Genomic DNA, 20,995 nt, shown 5'->3' with positions numbered 1-20,995 from the left:
GCAGTTTGCCGTGGTTGCTTTAGGCTTGGGGAACACTGATGCCCACTTTAGAAGGGGGAGAGAGTTCCGTTGATTGTTGGCATCTCTGTTGTCAGAAAAAGTCTTGTGAGTAAGCTGTGCTAGTGTTTCTGAGGGGATGTACTTACCCTTGAGTTTATCCTTCCACTTTATTCACTGTCCAAATTCAGGTGGTGTAGGAGTCTCTAAGTGCCTGTCTTGACACAATGTTTGACAAGCAAGGGCTGCCATAAGGATAAAATGTCCTGTGCTCCGAGTTTGGGCTGCTGTAGCCTACAACTGTAATCACAAGCTGTCTCCCATGAAGCTGTGGGCTCTATGTAAAGGTAGCCCTGAGGTTTAGTTTGCCTCCCAAGAAGGGAATGTGCAGTCCACCCTGACCCTGTTGCATCAATGGCAGCTGGCTTGCTGTAGCTGAATTTAATTGCTTTGAGCCCATGAGCCTGTCAACTGTTCCCCAGGCCCAGAGAAGCTGCTTGAGGTCTCTGTCTTGTCTGCCATCCAGAGCAAGAGAGAATAAAGTGCAAAGCACCCTCCAGGCAACACATCCAATGTTTTCCTAGGCATTGTGCAGCAAAAGAGCAATGTTGGTCGTGGTCTGTCTGTGAGACAAGAGGAAGCAGCATGCAGAATGGAGCACCTCCTCCTTCAATCAGCACTTCTGTTCTCTGCCTGGCTTTAGCCTCTACTGGCTCAGCTTCTCACCCAGCAGAGAGCTGAAAGATATTTACAGCTGCTACTTGTGGGGCTGCACAGCCCCTGTATCGTGATTTGTGTTTGGGTAGGAAGGAAACAGATCCAGGCATCAAATTGCAGGATCAACCCTGATATGAAACCAGCAGAACTCTTCTGTAACTGAGGTTCACAAGAACTGGAGTTGTTGCTCTGCAAAGACTCCCAGCTTCCTCTTCTTTTGGCTTGACCAACATCCTTTTCCTGTTATCTTTTGCATGTTGCTTACTCTGCCAAAACCTGTGATAGGGATCGTCTTGCTCAGCTCCTTATGCAATTACAGTACCCAAGGAATGTTTTGAGAACATACTACTGGGGTTGCCCTTCCTGCGAGGGTAACGCAAATGTGTTTATGGTACAGAAGTACAGAACATTCTCTGATAAGAGGGTGCCTGTTAAGAGCAAAACTCAAGTCCCTTGTGCTCTGTTATCACATCACAGCAAGTGGATTCCCAATGTGTATGCATGTGTTGGGATTGCTGCTTGATAAGCCCACTAGCAACAAATCAGCTGGTTTTACTCACAGGTAACAAACCTTCTGCCAGTGGGGATTTGTGTCTGAGCTTATTATTTTTAAACACAAATGAAAAATGGCACAGTGTCACAGTGTGACAGCTTACATCAGTGCTAATTTGCACTGCAGGTGGTTGTTGGTGTGTATTATTATTTAATTGGACAGCAGTCAGACTGCATAGGAGATGTAAGTCAGCAGTCACACGTGTGAATGTGCCTTTCTTATTGAACACTTGTAAGCAGCACACTCCAGCAAGAAAAAGCACATAGCAAAAGGAGTGGTTATAAACAACACAGCTGTGCTATCTCTGGTTGTTATTCCTCCAGTGCTGTGGGATGTATTCCATTCTCTTCCCAAGTTGTTGGCACAAACAGGAAAAGGGACGCAGAGTAAAATAGCTGCTTGATCAGTTGTGAGAATAAAGATTCCTGCATTTGTCTTGATTTCAGAGATATGTTGATGGAGGGATTTCTGACAATTTGCCTCAGTATGAGCTGAAGAACACAATCACGGTGTCTCCTTTCTCGGGAGAGAGCGATATCTGTCCACGGGACGGTTCCACAAACATGCACGAGCTGAGAGTCACCAATACGAGCATCCAGTTCAACCTTCGCAACCTCTACCGCCTCTCCAAGGCCCTGTTTCCTCCGGAGCCACAGGTAAGTTTCCTGGCCACACCAGAACTTGGGGACCACAGATCTTGGGCACTGGCTGTACTGCGTGCACTTTGGCAGGAGAAGATTCCAGATACTGTTAGTTTTGTATCTCATCCTTTGTCTTTAATCTTGACATTATCAACCCAGTGACTCGCTAAACCTGGAGCACCTGCACAAGGGTTTGTCTTATTTTTCTACGTGAATGTCTGGAGTTCAGGTGGTAGCAGTTGCTTGGAAAGTATTCCCATGTTGCTCTCTCTAGAGTAGTCCTTGCTGAAAATCGGGGCTCACTGTAAACAAAGATGTATTGGCTATCAGAACCAATGTGCACTTCAGTGTGTTAAGGTAAGGATGGAGCTGCCAGCATGAAGCCTTTCCACTATATCAGTGGCACTGCAAGTGGCACTGCAAACTTTGTGTACTTCTGAGAAGATGCAAGTGCCAAATAGCCCTGACATTTGGACGCAATAAGCACGCGTTCCTGTGCTGAATTACTTGGGAAAATTTTTCCCCACCCCTTCTCTAGTCTTAGCTGGCTTTATCTGCAAACACAATGGCCCTTTGTGGCACCTGCAGGAAAGTATTCTGGATTGCTTGTGAGGGAGACTTCCTAAAGGCTGCCCACAGCAGCATCCACTGTAGATGGGGCAATGAGGTAGCTGCAACTCTGTGCCCGCACTTCAGTAGGATTCTAGGTGTCCCTTCCAATCTATATTGTCCTGTGATTCCCATAGCTAATGTATTGATTCTCTACCTCCCATTCCTGCTCAAAGCCTGCGCAAGGCTGGCAAGAATGAGACTTGCTCTTGGGATAGCTCAGGAGTCAGGAGAATTCCTCTGAAGAATTCCTATTCATTGTGATAGGTGTTTGCTCACCCAGTTTCCACATGAAATTTTCCTTCCTCTGCCCACAGGTGCTGCGGGATATGTGCAAGCAGGGCTATCGAGATGCACTGCATTTCCTGAAGAAGAATGGTAAGGCACTAGCTCTTTGTAGGGTGCACTGACTTGCCTGTTCTGTGCCACACTTGGTGCCTTGGCTTTGAGAGTAGTTGATGGTGCATATGAAAGGAGGAAGGGAAGAACTGAACTGTGCCTCAGGTACTAGGGTATGGAGTTCCCCTTAACGAGCCTAGCGCTTCAGGAAGGAGCGGTGGAGTTTGGACCTCCTGCAGACCCCCTGCTGCCCTCCGTGAGCAGCGGGGTGTGCCTCAGAGCCCCGGTGCTGCCCCGGTGCCGCACCCTTGGGCGCTGCTCTCCTGCCTGCAGCCGCTGCAGCGCTGGGCGTGCTCTTGCTGCCACCTCGTGTCCGTGGACAGTGATGATGCGGACCGGGATAACTGGGATTGCACTGCACTGCTCTCCTGCCTGCAGCCGCTGCAGCGCTGGGCGTGCTCTTGCTGCCACCTCGTGTCCGTGGACAGTGATGCGGACTGGGATAACTGGGATTGCACTGCAGGAGGGAAATCTTGCCTGCAAGATGGGTGACTGGCAGGTTATAGCAACAAAACTCTGCAAAACAGCACCTGCGGAACTTAAAGGGGAAATGTGAGAACTGATGGGGAAGGAGGGAATTAACTTAAACCGGCAAGATTTCTATCTCCTTGTGGTAAGCATTACAAGAGATGTAAGCTAAAGAGGCTGGGCATGACCTCAGCCTGAGGGGAGTTAGGGTGAAGCAAGGACTGACACTAAAGGCCAGGCAGGGCAGCTGGTTTGTGTCATCCTTACAGTATAACTTCTCTTCTCAGGTCTCCTTCATCGTCCAAGTCCTGCCCGTCCTCTCCTTGCCATAGAAGCACCTCCAGGAGAGAAGAAAGAGGAAGAAACAGAAGCTGAGGACCAACTAGAGGACAACACTGCCCTTGCTGTTGTTGAAGAGCATATCTTTGAACACTTGCCTCCCAGACTCAACCAAGGTATGATTCAAAGGGAGAGATCACATGTAATCTTCCTGTGTTGCCTGGTCTGCCTCAGAAGATTACTGGGATGTGTGGTTATTGTGTATAGCTGGGGTCGGTCATGCCCAGGGATTGAAATTACATCTGTTGAGGGTTAGATGGATTGGGGGTCTCAGATTGTGACTCATACTGTCGAGGCTGGACTGGGAGAGGTTGATTCATTTGACAGTGTTCTGTGTGGTGAGGAGAGGGTCTTACTGCTCATTCCTTTAGAGTCTGGTAAAGGTGAAAGCTGCTGGTTTTAGCTCTGCTTGGGGAAATTACTAAGCTGAGCAAGACTTCCTTAGAAGTGGGAGGTAGCTGCCTCAGGCTGAGGTAACTTCTGAGGTATAACAGGAAAAGGGCATCCCACTTAGGATATTCAACCATGTTTTCTTCTGCCTTCAGCTCTTCTGGAGGCTTGTGCTGAAAGAAGAAGTTTCTTTACTGGCCTGAGCAACATGCTGCCTGTGCGTGTGGCCACGGCCATGATGGTCCCCTACATGCTGCCTCTGGAGTCTGCAGTTTCCTTCACTGTCAGGTAGGCCTTGGGCTGCTCTCTCAGTCGTGCTCTTCCCAGTGCAGACAAGTATTTGATGCAGCTGTAGTGTTTGAATGGCCAGAGAGTGGGATTCTCTCTAATTCTTCACTGCTGGTACTCCTGAGGAAGAAGCTCTTGACATTTACCAGACATGACTAAAAAACCAAACAAACCCCCACAAAACCAGAAAAAACAAGAACACAACACTTTTCCCATCTTCCTATGTCATTTAGTTACAGCCACTACTTCCAGCTTGAAGGAAGATTGCTGTGTGCCAGAACTTACTCCAGAAAATGGTGATAAATTTTTGATCCTCAAGAGAGACTTTGGAACAGGTGTTCTTTTAATCATGTTCCATTGCATGGCCCAGCTAATGGTTGTCTCCTGTCTCTTTACAGGTTGCTGGAATGGCTCCCAGATATCCCTGAGGATATAAGATGGATGAGGGAGCAGATGACAGAAATCTGCAACTATCTTGTGAAGAAAGCCAAGAAGAAACTGGGCAGCCATCTTTCAGCCAGGTATGGCTGCTTTTCTTCACAGCACTGTTCTGGAGGAGCCCTTCATTTCCCCTTACACCTTTGAATTCTAGAGACTTTATTCCACTAGAGCAGAGAAAATAAGGCACAAATTGACCAGAAGCATTTAGCAGTTAGACTGAAATGCAAATCTGGTTCATGGTTTCTTGACTTCCTTAACTGTTGGATGGACTCAACACATGGTCCCATTTTAAGGGAAAAAGTCTAATTGTCCCCTAAAGTAAGTCTGAAGTAATTTGTCTAAAGTAAGTATGATTAAAACAGTATGCCAGCTTATTTCATGCTCCTTCTAGAAGACAGAGGTGCTTGTCTTTGTGGCATTTGCTGGCCCAAGATCCCCTGAAAGTCCTTTCCAAGAAGTACTTGTGTTCAAATGACCTCTTCTACCTCAATATCTCAGCCTGGTTTTTGTGGGGAGGGAATATGGTAGCCAGGGAACACAAGAGAGTTTCCAAATGAGACCCAGTGCTTTGGGCCTGAGTGTGTGCCTGTGCTTCTGGACTGAACTCCTGCAATACCCCCTGGCTTGAGGCTGTGGCAAGATGGTTGTGTGTATGAGGCTAGGAAACTCTCTTAGTAGTAGTCAGGGGGTCCCAGCAGTGTTTTGATCCTAGTACAAAGGTGTGATTCTTACCCAAAAGAGGTCATGGTCTGAATAACTGAGAGATGTGAGGGGGAAAATGGGCACACAGAGACTTCTCACTAAAATTTTGTAGTCAGTTTAGTACAAAACAGGACTGTGGAAGTGGAGCTCTAGTCTGGTGAGCTGCTCATGCTCAAGTATTCCCATGTACTGAGTCTTTGCATGTATTTGTCCTTCAGGCTTTACTACCACCTCGAGCTCGGAGGGCCCCAGAAGCTGCAAATTTCTCCCCCTGCACCTTGTGGTGAAGCACTGCCCATGTGGATGAGGAGCAACCGCTCGGTTTCTGACGTCATGATGAAGTGGGAGGAGTACCAGCGCCAGCTCATGCTGGGCTTGCTTTGCATCAACGTGGACATGCAAGCCTCCCTCTTCCCTCGGGAAGGGTTTCAGTTAAAGCTTCCACCTCTAGACTGTGCAAAAGAGTGCCTGCCACTCTTCTGAGCCTGCTGCTGTGAGGGGATGGGAGGAGGGTGGGAGCAATCTCATCCCTCAGCAGCAGGCTGCCCCATGCTCCTGAGTATGTTGCATAGGGGACTTCCCCGGGATGGAGACTGGTGGAATTGACTGTAGACGTTTGTTGCCCACTGGGCCAAGCAAGGGACCTCTGTGTTCACAGCCACACACAGGCTGATTCCTTGCTCTAGACTTGTGGTGAGGCCTGGCCATTGCCTGTGGCCAGGCTGATGCTGACCCAGCTGGGCTCTCCCAATAGTGCACTTTGAATTGCCACTGGCTTTTTACCGCCAAATAACCAGGATGTAGATGACGCTCTCAAGTTCATTCAGCTTTTACCTCCCTTGGTTTTTCAGAGCATGTGTCTTGATTCCTCTCCTTAAATCATCTCACAACCCTTAGTTCTTTGTGCTACTGAAAGATGAAGTAGCCTCTTGCCAAACCAGTTTTTCTCATAGCTTTCAAATCTCCTCCAGACTTCCTTCTTTGCTGAAACCATGTCCTTTCCTCTCTCCCTTAATTGCTTCCACACCAGAAGCCAGAGCTGGTCCTGCAGCAAACTGCATGGAACTGCAAAAGTGTAGAAAAGTTATGTATTTTCCCTGATGCATGTTGTCCTCATCTTTCCCTTTTTGATTGGGTCCTCAGGGAACTACTGTGACTTGAACTCTGAGTGTTAAGTGATTGAGCTTATTTAAAGAAGTAATTTTGACAGATTTTTTTCCCCAGGGAAACATGTTGAATTTGAGGCCCTATTCCTGACTCTGTGAGTGGAATTGGTGTGGGGTTGCCCTGAAAAAAGCTCAGCCTGGCTATCTCAGGATCAGCTTAGCAGCTGAAGCAATATGAAGTGATTGTAGGAAGATGAGAATTGTGTAGGGCATGTTATTTTTGAGTGGTTTGTGGTGGAATGTCACAGCAAGTGCTGGGGAAGTGGCTGCCTCTGGCAGGGGTCGGTTGGGCTTTGCTCCTTAAGGGGCTGTACAACTGAGGCAAATTCCAAGTGGGTGATACAGAATGGATCTCCTGCCAAACTGAGGCTTCCATCTCTCTTTTGCTCAGAAAGTTTGGTTGTTGAGGCTTTGGAGCGAGAAGGATTTAGGCTTGTAGCTACACCAGCATCACAGCTTGCCTGTCTCACCTGTGTTGTGGCTCACAGGTCCTGCTCTGCAGCTAGCAATAGCAGGAGCATGAGAAGTGAAGACTCTTGATGCACATGCAGCCCTTGGACCTGGCTCCTCTTTGTCTTGCCCCTTAAAAGACCAGAACTGTAGCAGAGCAGGACTCTGCCTTGAGGCACTGCCTTCTCTGCAGTGGCCTGGTCCTGGCTTGTGTGAGAAGTATGAACTCCCTGTTCTTCACAGGGTGAGACATGGCTTCCTGTGGGGATTGCATGGGCTTAATCTTAGGTCTTCACACTGACATACCCAGATCCTGGTATCTTTTTCTGCTGCTTGTCTTGCTACATGAGGCGTCTTCTACCTCTCCTAGCACAGTGTGCAATGGCCAAAGCAAACATAGGCTGTCTTTGCTGGGGAGCAGGACAGGGTATCAGAGCTGATTATGTAGCCTATACGCGGAATAGTAGTTTTTAATAGACACTGTTTTGCACCTTAGATTTAGGAAGGGAAAATAAACCCAGAAGTTGTGCTAATCACTGGAGAAAGTAGTAAATCTTCATGAGCAGTGTGGGTGACGGGGTGGGTGCTGTTTCCTACGAGCACAGTTGTGCTCTGGGCATGAGTTCAGTGTTTGTGTGGAGATGGAAAAGCATCAGGACTTTGCTGCAGTGGCTGTGCTGAGCTGGGAGGCAGTGGAGTGGGTCTCTGCCCAGGAGGCAGTGCAAGGATGAACTTGTGACTTAGATTGTCACCCCACTGCCCTTGCTGGACGAAGCTATGTAACACAAGGGCCTGTGCAGTTTACCAAGCAGGCCTGCACTTAACAAAGTCAGATTTAGTTTTAAGATTTGCATAATTAAGTCAGTTGGGGAACAGGGAAGTGACTACAGGAAGAGAAAAAATTGGAGGATTCCGAAATCAGGAGAGAACATTGAATTACCAAACAAGTTGATCTTGTGATTGTTTAAAGCCCACAGAAAAAAATGGTAGATGCTAGTGGAAGTGAACCAGCAACAAGCTACTGTCACTTAGAGGGAGCAAGATTAATTTAATGAAAATTGGAACTGAGAAAAGGTGTTCATTTAGTGGTTTGGTATGGGATTTCTTTTCTTCCACTGTTTTGGACTACCTTCTTGAGGGAATGGCACACACACAGCTACTTAGATTGCTAAATACATATCTCTTGTCCCTAGTGCACACAGAGCAATTGGCAGGAACGTAGAGATATTTAGTGGCAAGATATTAAGGCATTGTTTCCAGAAGCAAAACATCTGAGAGGGGCAAAACTGCATAAGGAAAATCTTATGTTTAGAAGCTGCTGCCCTTTTGACTCTGCCTATTTTTTTTGGTGTTAATATATGGGTGGAGAAAATTATGCAAGTATTTTTTTATCCCTTCTTCCTGGACTGGTAAAACCACTGAGTGATTATGTAAACCACTAAACTATGAAACAAAATACTCTGGGAAACAGAGTGTGCTAAGAAGTTGCAGCTTGGCACCCTTATCCCTTGCCTTTTGCATCAGAACTGACTGGTCTGGTGCTGACTGGGTTGATGCCACTGTCTTCCAGTGCTCTGATCCAGAAGGCTTGGGGATTTTGGTTTATACATTTCAAGAGACCAACAGCTGTGCCTGGTAAAAGGCCTGAGTTTCATTCTGTGTTTCACCTCATCTGTAGTTTAATTTATTATATTATCCTCTCCACAAGAAACTTTTGTACACTTCAAACTATAACCACAAATCAAAGCCTGGCTCTAAAAATAAAATTCTAACTCACAAGGAAATTCCTGGTTTTCCTATGCTAATTTGCAGGGTGTGAAGGATACTGGGAAAGTACCACTCTGTATTAACCCTTTCCTTGCCTGTTTTTATTTCCCAAGTGTTACAATGGCTATTGTGTGATAGCCTGTTGGCTTTATAGATTTGAGCTCTGATAAAGGAACTGCAGATCTGTTAAAATACCTGAAACTAGCCTAATTTTCCTTTTGAAAAGTTTCACCTATTTGCTTGAAATTCTTGCTGTTCATCCATCATGGATTGCAAAGAATGAAGGAATTAGGGAAGACCACGTTTCCCACTGATGTAGAAAAAGGGCTGTATCAGCTTGTGAATAGATTTTTGTTATGCAGTGCTGCCTTGTCTAGATGAGACCCCACTCTTTCTGAAATCTCTGGAAACCTTGTGATGGGAGAGGTTTTTTACAATAGTGCTCACTGGAACTGTTCAGCCCCTTGTTCTGTGTGTACCTCGTGGTGTACAAAGTTATCTTCTGGGCAGCCATTACTGATTAACCCTCACTTGCCTAGGTCATCTGTGGCAGTCAGTCCTTTCTGCTCCAAATTGTGTGGCTGGGCAGCCCAGCAGGGCTTTCCAGGTTCCTGGACAAAAATCCATCTTGTAGTCCATGTCCAATGGTCCTTATAGCATTCACTGCAGGAGTCCCAACCCTTGCCATTTCCACTGTTTCACATAAAGGGTCTGTGCATTCAGGAATCCACTATTTTTTCCTCCTTCCTGTGTTATTAATTGCTGCTTTTAACAAGGCTGATGGTGACCTTGTGCATCTAACCAGACCCTAACCTGCACAACACTGTAGAGTTATTTTGTGTACAACAGTGTGTGCCTATGGCATACTCTGTACCCCACAGTTAGTGTGTAGTGTAACTGGTTTGGTTTGCTGCCTGCCCTACTGCTGATACTGTTGCAAGCTGCTTTTCAAGGGATAGGAGAAAATACTGACCACTATGTATAGGACCTAGGAATTTTTCTCATGGTTTCTTGGAAGGCTGTGTACCTGCAAGACTCAGAATAAAAGAGAATCTGATGTCTGCCAGCACTGGGGTGTCCTAATACTTTTATATTCCCCAGTGGTTTTATTAATTTATAAAAATTGTTTAGTAATTCACTACTTCCTTGGAGAAAAGTGCTCTCACTTTTGCCAAAGCAGTTGTGGGAGAAATACCTGAAACTCTGGGAAATAAAACAATAGTAAATTTATACTAAATACATGCCAGATGTGGTGGGTGGCAGGGCCACCAAAGTCAGAGGGCCTTGCCAACAATTTTCTCAAGTTTTGTTTCCGTCTTTTCCTTAAATCAGTAAGAGAATGGACCAGCTCACCTGGCTGCTGTGTCAGCCAGCTTGTTTGTGCCAAACACACGCTGTGCCTTTACAGTGGGCTCTGGCCTGCTGTCCCTCTGGTGTCTGCCTTGCTGAGTGCAGCACGACTCGCTCCCTCTCCTCTCCCTCCTTCCCCTTGCCTGCTGGTGGGACATTGCTCCTTTTCCAACCTGCAGGCAGCTCCACTAGGACAGCCCCTCACTGCATCCACCTCACTCTGTGGAGCCACATCAGCCGTCGTGCACAGGGAGCACAAAACTCTAGTTCCAAACAGAGGACTTGAAAATGTAACTTTGAAATAAATACCTCTAATTTCTGGAGTTTTCTCTTGTTCTTGAAAACAGCATCTAAAGCAGCTCTTTGAGCTTTGTGTGTCCTGGGACTCCACTGCTGCCACCGAGTTTGAGAAGACCCTTAAGCACACAACACATGTGGAGGTCCTGTGGAAATTACTGGTGTCAGAGCAGCAACTAGACCAGCAATAGCATAACAAGTTATGTATTTATGTGGCAATGTCACTAAGTAGTGTTCACAGTCACTTTAAAAGTTCAGTATTAAGTTGTTGATGCTTTTTTTTTCTTCCTGTTTCTATTTTCTAATGTTTTGCTGAAGAAAATGTAACTATTTATTTTGGCAGAAATATATCTTCTAATAAAAACTTTCTCAATATATTTACCTGGCTCTGGTAGGCTGCTTCTCTTACTGTTTAAAAGTTTATTAAATATTTTTTGGATGTGCTGTATGATGTGGGTTTGTTTTGCTAGGCTCAAGCTCATTCAAGTTCCTCTTGGGGTCAACATTTATCAGTACACAAATAAAGGGGGCATTGATCTTGGGGTGCATTTTTGCATTTTTACTCAAGCCTAAGTGCCCCAAGTGCTATTAGCCTCTGTTTATTGGAGCTCTGTGACACACCGGGGTTTCCAGGAGGAATTAAGCACCCTCTTGTGGGAATAGCAGGTGTTTGGCACCTGTAAGAGGGTTAGTAAAACGTTATTCACAAATCTGAAACTTCTCCTTTGCGGGACCACCTCTTGAGGAAACTGACCCGGCTTTCTAGAGAGTCTGTTTCCTTGCTGGTGAAATAGACGGTCCTGGCTCTTGTGTGTCTGCCTGTTGTGACAGATACCGAAGTCTGCCTCGGTTACTCTGCAGCTGGAGTGCACGGAAACCACCGGCCCTCGGGTTGTGGGGAGGCCGGGGCTTCCCGTGGAGCCAGCCCAGGGCTCGGGCACGGCAGCCGGGCTGCGCAGCTGAGATCGCCCGGAGCCGGGGCTGGAGCCTCACACAGGCTGGGGCTCCTCTTTGTCTGGCCTTTTGACAGCCGGAAACTTTAGGAAGAGACTTTGTTATGTGCCGTCACGTGGCGGGGACAAGGGCTGTAATTAGCATTGTAGGATGCAGCTGGTAAAGCAAACAGCTTTCTTAACCTCTAATGACTGCAAAATAACAAACCCGCCAGCCCGGTGCTGTCAATCAGTGACCTGGATCCTTCTTCCATGAAGCCGCCCGGGCGCTGCCGGCGGCTCCGCCGGGGGAGTGGCCGCGAGCGGGGCTGGCTGCGGGCTCCGCCGGCCCTCGGGGCGCTGCGCTCGCCCGGGCCGGGCCGGGCCAGGTAAGCGCCGTGCGGGCACTCCGGGCGGGGTGCGGTGCTCCGGGGCCGGTCTCTCCCCGGGGCAGCTGCCGGCTGTGCCCGGCCGGGACCCGCAGCCGCGGCGCTGGGGAGCGGCTGCCCCGCGGAGGGCCCTCACCCTCGGCTCGCCGGCCCCTCTGCGGCTGTGGGGAGAGGGCAGCGCGGGCCTGCGGGCCCTGCGTGCTGCGGGAGCCTCGCCTGGCCACAGCCGCACGCCTGCCCCGTGCCCGGCTGCCCGAGGTGCCTGGCCGGTGTCGGACGGGTACGGAGCATCCGCGTTGTGAGCAGCGCCGCCTTCCCCGCACACAGCGCTCCTGAGGCGGCGCTGCGGCCGTGCCGCGGACGGGCAGCGCTGCCCTGCTGCGGTCCGGCATGGGCAGCTGCTGCCTCTTTCGCCTTCCCTCCGCTTCTGTCGCTGTGGAGTCTGCAGGCGCCTTTGATATCAGGTCACGGAACTTTGGTCCTTCTTGTTGAACCTCAGTGGAGACCTTGTTATTTTCTCTTTTCCTTTTTCCAACATCCTTTGTTCGTGGAATAGTCTTTCTTGCCGTGGTCCAGGTGCAGGTGACACTGCACCTTATGAAGACGCTGCAGGTTCCTACAGCAGCTGTGTTGGTGCTGCTTCTCCTTCTCTGGAAGGAAAAAAGCACCAGAGCTTTCCCTCGCCTAAGACTGCGGCATCTTTCTCTTTAATATCTTGCACTCAGGGAATGCACTTCGGTGAATTTGTGTGTTGAACCCAAGTCCTTCCTGTAGGATTTCCTGAAAATAGCTGAGGGGAAAAGAGGTCAGCTGAGGGGAAAAGAGTCTCAGACACAGGGAGATGGCTGTGCTCAGGAATATCCTGAGGAGGCGGGATAATCCAAACACAGCTTGCTTGTTTAGTTGTGACCTGCTGAGTTCTTGCTTATTCTGATGTTTTTTCTGCATCAGAGGGGGCTCAGAATACCTTAATTTCTAGCTTTGTCTTGTGCAGGCTCAGGGGCAATTGTATCTTATTTTTCATGTTCTTAAGCCATAATTATTTCTGAGGATCATCTAACAAGCTTTATGTAGATGAATATATATACACATCTACATCTCCTGAGGTCTATGGGAATTGCTTTTCTTGCTCAAACAGATATTCAGTTTGGTCTGTCCTTTCACTGGCTGGTTCAGGTGGGCCAGAGGAGGTTCTGAAAAGCTGCAGTGATCTGGGGTGGAAGAATCCTCTCTTTGCCAGGACACCCTGCTGCACAGAGAGTGATGTGAGGCCTGAGATATAAAATTTTAGAATCCTTCATAAGATGGTATAAAATGTCTTTGAAGCAACCTTGCTGGGCAAAAAATATTCTCATTCCCTGGAGCATCACTCTTGGCTTCTTGTAGCAAGCTACAGTGGGAGTATCAGCTATCCAACTGGAAAATCTGCTTGGTTGTTTTGTCACCATCAGATAGGAAAATTTCTCCCCCACAGCCCATTTTGATGAATCGAGAGCCTCCTGTCTGCTGACCTGAAGATGGTGCTGCAGAGGAGGGCTCCACGTGGGGCTGTCTTTAGCAGCACACGGACAGTGCTGGGGAAATGCTTCTCCTCATGACTGTGCCAGGCAGCCTCAGAAAATGAACTGATGGGACCAGGACAATTGACAGCAACAGCAATCACATGGGCTCAGCTCTGTGCACAGTGCTCTTCATGGTCAGAGAGCTTTAAGGAAATCAATCCCTATATGCAGCAAGCTAGGTTTGGTTTCTGTGATGCAGCTACTCACTGTCTAAATCTTTTTGATTTCATAAGGCTGCTCTGAGCACTGAATCCTCTCTCCTCCCCTGCTAGCAGGAGCTCATCTTGGATTTAAGGACAGTGACAAGAAACTTGAGCTGTAGCAAATGTGTCATCTTCCACTGAGCAGCATCTCCCTCCTTCCTGCCAGATGCCTTGGCTTGCTGTCCGTGTAAAGTCTGGGCTGGAAATACTTGGTTTACTCTGTGTGTCTGAATCTCTCAGGATTCATTTACTGTCCTACCAGAACAGCAGAATTGCAACAATTAGCAAGAGCTTCTGTCCTGTGTCACTGTGTATCCTTGGAGGAACCCCTTGCCCAGCAGCTTGAAAGGGAGGTGCTGTGGATGTCCTGACTCACCCTCCTAATATTTTCCTAGCAACGTTCTCGTTTCCTCATCCTGCATCTCTAGCCTTTAATTTCTTGGCTGATGCTGAGAACAATTCCCCTCTGCATGGCCCTAATGCACATTTTGCTAAGCAAACCTGACCTCTGCAGCTGTGCAAGGAGCTGGATGGATCCACTGGGGTGGATCTACTAAGTATTCCCATGGGCTTCTGCTGTAGCAAGGAGCACCAGGTGCTCCTCTCCAGCCACATGAACAAAAGGTTTGCCAACCCTAAGCTTTTATATACCACCAGAAAAAGTTTGCCAACCCTAAGCTTTTATATACCACCAGCCAAACATTAAAAAAACCAAACCATAAAATGGCATAATTTTTTTTTTTATTTTAAGTCACGTTTCTAATTTGCTTTTTCCTGCTTATTTCTGATTGTCTTGAGGATTTCTCTGTGTCTGTATAAGCTGCCAGGAATGCTTCAATCTCAGTATTTCACCTGACTGCAGGACCTAGGTGCCTCAAGTGGAGTAACAAATATTGTGAGCTTTGGGAGAAAACAACACCCAAAGTAGTAGTGGGCTGTGGTACTGTGGACTTTCAAATGAAGGCTGGAGCCATGCTGTGCTTTCCTGTGCTTAGTTTAGGTTGGAGTAACATGGCTGGTAAGCCCTGTGGACTTTTTAACCAAATGTTTTTCTCTTAACCTTGTGTGACAGAGCACAACAAATACTGTCTTGTGCTCCCAGAGACTGTGGCTTTAATCTAATCATAGGCTTGTTTTGGAGGAAATGAGATATGGTGCAATGCTTTGGAAGGATACAGTGTTCTTATCTGCTTGACATAACTGGAGGAAAATCTGTCAAGTAAAAAGAGTGAGAGCAAGGAGGTTTGTAGCATCCCTGCTTTCTATCCAGTGAAGTGTGTGATTGCAGTTCATTTGGCAGAGATGTCATCTGAAGGAGGAGCTCTTGCCTCTGCTGCTGTGCCTTCAGTCTCTGCTGGTACAGGACTTTGTATCACTGTTCTGCACAGGTACTGCCCCATCTGTGTGGAAGGGACTGCCTGGTTCAGAAGGATGTCTGAGGATGACACACACCTGAAAGCTCTGCAGGAAAGGCTTGTGTTGTTCTGGGGGTGGCAGGAGAGCTCTGAAAATGCCCTCCTGAGATTTGCTGTGGTGGTCCAGCACTGTGTGGGCTTGGGGCTGGCTTGAGCTTGTTGTTGGTAAGATCTGGCAGGTGTAAAGGTGTCCCTGCTCACAGCAGGGTATCCTGGGCAGAGGCAACCTGTGTTTCTGGACAGATGAGACTATGAATAAGGTGAAAGCTCTGCAGACCTATCCTACAGCATTTTGAAAGAGTTAGCCTTTAGCACATGTGCTGGATGAAGGTAAAGCAGTGCAGTTAAGGCTTGAAAAAAGCCTAATTTTTTCAACTGTGCAATAAAGGTAACGTATCTACCTGTTTATTGCTTCCTACTTCAAGCTCTTCCAATGAATAGCAGGCAGGATATCTGCAGACCTTTGAAGGAGTAGCTCTGTGGTGTTTAAAATAAAATTGTGGAATGTCTAAATATGTCATTTAGGCTGTGGAAAGCAAACCTTTTGGGAAAACTTCAGCTATGTTTGGATATAGCTAGGTGAATCAAGCCTCTGGAAAAAGGAGACAGCAAACTTGCAGGCTGGCTGTAAATCCTTGGCTGAGTATGGTGGGAGCTGGGCAGAGGTTCAAGTGCAGGGAGGCAGATCTAACACTTCCCACAGGAACTTGGTGGCCCTCACTGTTACAGTAGCTGAATTCCTCTCCATTTCGTTCAGCATAACATGTATGAGTAAGAGTAATGCTTTTATCTGCCTCATTTTCCCCTCTTCTTCCCTCTGGAAAATGAAGAGGAGGAAACCAAGCTCATCTCCAGCTGGGAATTGAAGTGGTAGGTGACCTATAGGTCAACAGAATGACGAGATGTTGAAGTCTTATCTCCAGACAAGATTTCTACCTCCCTGTAAAACTCTGCTTTGTCTCCTGGCAAGGAATAGTGGGACTGTATCATGTCTAGGGAAGTGAGCTGTGTGCCTGTGCCAGCACCTGAGCTGAAGGTGGGGCAAGAAGTGTATGTATTGCTGAGCCTTATTTTCCCCCAGCCCTAGTTTGTGGACTGAATGCCCAGTTTTTGTGGGGTGGGACAGGCAGGCCAGCAGAGCCATCTGCTCTGGGGTGAATTGCTGCAGGCTGGAGCTCCTGGCCCTTGCCCAGCTCCCCTCCTCGGCAGGTGCTGAGCTCCTGAGCTTTGCCCAAGAAGAAAGACAAGCGTCATCATTGCTTAGATAAGATAAAGCATGACCAAAACCTTGTTACCCTTGGCAGGTGTGGCTAGATGCTGACTGGAATTTGTGCAGCTCAGAGGAATAGCCAGGCTCTTCAGCTGCGGGGAGGGTGGCAAAGCCTCTTTAAAACATGGAGACTTGATACTGGAGCCCAACAGGGAAGGTGAGTGCAAGGGTGTGAGTGAGGGAACAGCCACCCAGTAACCCTGTGGGTGGGAGGACTTCTGCTGTGTGTCCCTGTGCCTGTGTCCTGTGCAGACTCTGGTGTGGATGTTGCTCCATGGCAGCTCTGTCAGCTTGGTGCCCTCCGAGCAGGGCTGTGTGGGTGACCTGGTGTCCAGCAGGGCTGAGAACCTACTCAGCAGCAGTGTCTCTCTCTTCTCCTTTGGCTTTTGAAGTTCTGAAATATCTGTTGTCCTGAACTGTGTCCTTCTGTCTGAGATCATGGGAACAAGGAAAAAATTTCTGATTTATTGGAGGGAGGAAGGACATGTAGGCACCCCCACAAATGCTCATGTTTCTTCTGTTGCACACTTTGCTGCTGTGCTTGACAGCTGCCTTCCTTCTTCCTTATCCTCTTTTCCTCTTCAAGGAGTTTGCAAGATGCCTGATCTACCTTTCCTTTCTCCCAGACGTGTAGCCAGAGAGGGGTAATCCTCTTCTCGAGGTGCTCAAACCCCTTTGATTTAATGGATTTCCTATGGCGCAAAGTCTCTTTCTCTTCCTATGCAAATCGGGTTGCTCAGTCAAAGCGCTAAATGCAAACGGACCACTTGTAGCTGTTCCCTCTCGGAGAGTGGTGTGGGCTTTATGCAAAGCATGGAGATGAGCCCTCAGGAGCTGGGAGAGCAGAGCAATACATGGATTTGTGCTGGAGCAAGGTCAGCATGGCTGTAGTTCACCTCTTCCCAGACTTGCCAGGCAGGATATTTCAAGCTGTCAGCATCAAATTAATGAGTGTTTGTAGGAATGGATTAACACCTGCTGGTTATGGGTGTGGGGGGCTTGGCTGGTTATTGTCTCCCCTCTCCTCTTACCAAGTCCCTGCTGCATCCCAGTGCAGAATTTGTGCCGACTGAGATTGGGTGACTCAAGCTGCTCTGACGCCAGGATCCCTTTCCTCTATTCAGGCTGGGCAAATAATGTGCAGTCTGTAATCATGCTTGAGAGCTCTTGCTATTGCCCTGGATATGGGCAGCTGGAGTGATGCTTAGATGGGCTTAATCCAATTCGATCTGAAAATCCACTGCTCTGAACAATAAATGTTACGTGTAGGGGGTGGTATTCAAGTGTCTTTACTAAATCAAAAACCTTTTAAGCATTGGTAGATGAAGCCTTTTTCTTTTCAATGTGTACCACTAAATACACAGGATGTGCAGTATGGTTGAATTAGCATTACTATGGGGACCATAACTTTTTGTATTTCCTGACCTTTATCCATGTAACACTAAGGACTCATTAATGTGCCTCTAAAGTATGGGGTTTTGGGGTTTTTTTGGGTGTGTTTTATAAGCTTTTTTGCTGTGGTCAGTACTAAGAGAACCTTTATAAAGAACCCCAGGAGGAGATTAGAGAGAGGACAGGGTGCAAGGTGCAGGAAAGCAGTTTGCTCCCTTTTTTGTGCTGTTCTAGCAGCATCTCAGCCAAGACCATGGGTCAGTGTCAAGCAGGACTTCTGCAGCAATGGTGAACAAAATGGTGAGTAAATTCTCCTGCTTAGAGGCAGATGCCTCACTTGGTATGGGTTTGTTTGATTTTATTGGGGTTTTTGCCACAGCTGCACTGTTAGAGCCTGCCCCAGGGGATTTGGGGTCCTGCAGCTGAGGCAAAGCTGAGCCTGTGAGGAATGAAAAGGTGATCATGCCCTCTGCTAGCACAGAGACCACCCAGATGGCTCAGAGGAGCTCTCTGATCCTGTTAAATCTCCAGTAAAGACAATTGTGATTGTTTGTAGTAGGCTTCATGTCCATTTTTTAGTCTGAGTTTTGAAATAACCATCTTAAAATAATAGAGAAGGACCTGTCTTTGCCTTCTGCAGGTCCCATTTGCTTCTTGCTGGGAGAATGGGGCTGTTTGGAGCTCTTCTCTTTGCAGATTGATGAGGTCTCTGCTGTTCAGACACCATCTGGAGTCTTCTCAGTGGAAATTTAGTGGAAGAGGGGGTTTTCCTCTCTGTTTGAGGGTAGGCTTGCCTGCTCATGATTTGTATGGCAAAGCTTGTTTCCTGGGCAAAAGAGACATTTGGGGTAGGGTCAGAAAAGGACACAGAATCTTACCTGGTGATGAAGAGCCAGCCTGCCAGAGTCTTAACACTTCCTTTTTTGTCTTTCCTTTGTCACCTTTCCTGAGAAGACCTCAGGGTCAGCTAGTAGCACCTGACACAGCTGAGAGCATCTTTGTGTGCCTGGAGACTCTGGAGCTGCCACTGAGCAACAAATCCAACAAATCCCCATCAGCACCTCCAGCTGTCAGCAGGCAGGGATGGCTTTGCTTCCTTTTGGGGATGCTGTGGGACAGAGCGGTGCTCTGTCAGTGGCAGGACAGAGGGTGGCTTTTCTGAGGCTGGCTGCTTTAGTGAGGCAGTCCTGGGATGTGCACCCCACCTCCCCTGGTGTGTGTTTTATGATGCTTTGGAAACATGCTCCTTGTTGAGTCATCTCATGCTTTGCTTCTCTCTTTTCCTGAGTTCTCTGTGCTTCTCTTTGTGAAACAGGTTGCCAGCCTCGTAAAACTGGAGTTAAACTTGAGGCAGGATTCACAGGGGTATTTTCCAGCCCTTGCCTGGTGGAAATTGGTTGAGGGCAAGGCAGCAAGCTAAGCAGAAACACAGCTAGAGTTTCTCAGGGAAGGTAAGTTCAATGTGAGATGAGGGGTCATCTGCTTTCTTACCCCTTCTTCCCCTCTTGCCTAAGGCAGCCCAGAAAACCCTTCTCCCTCGCAGCTGTGCACAAGGCACAGGAATTACAAGGAATTTACCTTGGAAGCTCAAGGGCAGGCTTTCCTGGGCTGCCCTCTGAACCAGGACTACGAGGCTGTGTAGGAAGGGGGCTGGATGCGTAGGGAGCAGTGCAGACCACACCTCCTGGCTTGGACCGGCTCTGATCCTCTATTTACAGTGGCCGTGTTCCTTCCCCGCTAGCTTTTTGCTGTGGAATACACTGCTGCTTCCAGGGAAGGGGAGCAACACTGTCCTGCTGCTCCAGGTATTTGGGGACACCTGCAGAGGGACAAAATGGGGTGGAGGGGAGGGAAGAACTTCTCTCATTTGGGCAAAGAATTGTTTTAGCAGGAAGTCTGGACGAGTGTGTGAGTTGCTCTGTCTCAGCAGAGTTTCTCCCTAGGAATTTTCTGTTCCGACTTCCTGCTTTTGCTTTAAAGCAGCAGAGTGGAGCTCACTGAGTGCAGTGGCATTGTATATCACTGCAAAAACCAGTTGTTAGTCCCATGACAGAGAAAGGAAAATTTATTGATTGTTTTTCAAGAGCTGGGGGTGCTTAATTAATTAATGCTTCAGTTTGGATCACTTGAGGTCTTTGCAAATGTTGAATTGAAGAAACTTGCTCTCAGCTCTGATGTCGTTCTGAGAGATGCTTAACTGAGTCTAGTGACTTACTGATTTGGGAAACTGCTGATTTGGAATAATAGCTGAATATTAGAATGTGTGAGATTGTGATTTTTTTAAATTATCTTTTTTTAAAAAGAAATTAATATCTTGTGCTGGTCTGACTAAGGTTTTTCCGCTGCATGCTTTCTGAGGACAACTAGAAATTTTTCTTTAAAAGCATTTGGCAGGAAATCTCCAACTATCTCTCATAAACATAGCTATTCCCTTATTCTCCTCCACCCTCTTTTGTAATCCCACGTCATTGTTCCTGCTATGGGCTTCTGGCTCAGTGATAGATTTTGTCAGACAGGAATATCCCCCCAACCCCACAGTGATTTTACTTTTCCTATAACAGTTGTACACCCTGAACAAAAGCACCTCTCAAACAGCATCTGCTTCCAACTTTGCTTCAAATGCTGTTGCTTGCTTTGATTGCTCTTTGCACTAAGCTGTGCCTGGTATGCCAGGAACAGGTGCCCTTCACATGCCAGTGTTATCCCGCTTTGTGGAGGAGAAGCTCAAGGCTTGTGGCTGCTCAAAACATTCTCTAGTTTTCTGTCTTGTAGAAGTCTGAGGCTTTCAGTACTTTGTTGTGACTGTCCCCTCTGCATGAGAAAAGGAAGAGGATATTTCTGGTATCTTGTACTAGATCCTGGAATTCTTGTACATTCAGACCGATCCTTTCTTCTTTTGGGAGAGGGGGAGTGGTGGTATTTGGATTCAAGACTTTACCTGTGCTCTCCCCAATGATCTGACAGCCAGGCAGTGTCTCTGCTCAGGGCATGGACTTCACCCTTTTCCAGTGCATAGGTTACACTGGTATTTCAGGAAAGGTGTTTTACACAGCATAGCCAACACCTCCTGAGCTCACAGGAAGAAGTGAATTCTTACCTTTACCTTACTCTTGGCAAGTAGATCAAGAGATGAGAGGTGACCAAGTTTCACACACCTGTGCACAGGGCAGTTTTCCTCTCTGGGAGGCAGAGAATGGGTTAACAGTCTTCTTGGAAATTGGCTTCACCCATCTGTCTCGGATCTGTTTGTTGTTCTAA

At 47.6% G+C, this 20,995-nt stretch overlaps 2 protein-coding genes across 7 annotated transcripts in view; both read left to right on the top strand.

Moving 5' to 3' along the window:
* PNPLA2 (patatin like phospholipase domain containing 2) overlaps window positions 1-11,013 on the top strand; it is a 29,535-nt gene extending 18,522 nt beyond the window's left edge. Inside the window, exons 4-9 of the mRNA XM_039728431.1 lie at window positions 1,714-1,923; window positions 2,835-2,895; window positions 3,672-3,839; window positions 4,269-4,401; window positions 4,800-4,922; window positions 5,763-11,013. Coding sequence (XP_039584365.1) covers window positions 1,714-1,923; window positions 2,835-2,895; window positions 3,672-3,839; window positions 4,269-4,401; window positions 4,800-4,922; window positions 5,763-6,027 — 960 coding nt within the window. The 3' untranslated portion in view covers window positions 6,028-11,013. The remainder of the gene's footprint in view (window positions 1-1,713; window positions 1,924-2,834; window positions 2,896-3,671; window positions 3,840-4,268; window positions 4,402-4,799; window positions 4,923-5,762) is intronic.
* Window positions 11,014-11,870: 857 nt separating this feature from the next.
* The window catches only part of CRACR2B (calcium release activated channel regulator 2B), a 46,162-nt gene continuing 37,037 nt past the window's right edge, over window positions 11,871-20,995 (top strand). For 2 of the 6 annotated variants that reach the window (XM_039728373.1, XM_039728375.1), the window contains exons 1-3: window positions 16,453-16,502; window positions 17,972-18,037; window positions 19,053-19,188. Coding sequence is in view for 1 of the 6 variants with exons in the window: in XM_039728371.1 (XP_039584305.1) it covers window positions 16,390-16,502 (113 nt within the window). In the remaining 5 variants the exon portion in view is untranslated. Of the gene's footprint in view, window positions 11,896-16,379; window positions 16,503-17,971; window positions 18,038-19,052; window positions 19,189-19,402; window positions 19,543-20,995 lie in introns of those variants that run through there. The other 4 variants (XM_039728371.1, XM_039728376.1, XM_039728374.1 and 1 more) reach the window with 4 other exon arrangements.

Source organism: Passer montanus, unplaced genomic scaffold (assembly GCF_014805655.1).
Source record: "Passer montanus isolate IOZ18808 unplaced genomic scaffold, ASM1480565v1 scaffold65, whole genome shotgun sequence".
Taxonomy (NCBI): domain Eukaryota; kingdom Metazoa; phylum Chordata; class Aves; order Passeriformes; family Passeridae; genus Passer; species Passer montanus.
Note: the sequence above shows the minus strand (reverse complement) of the source record. Positions and strands in the feature narration are given on the sequence as shown.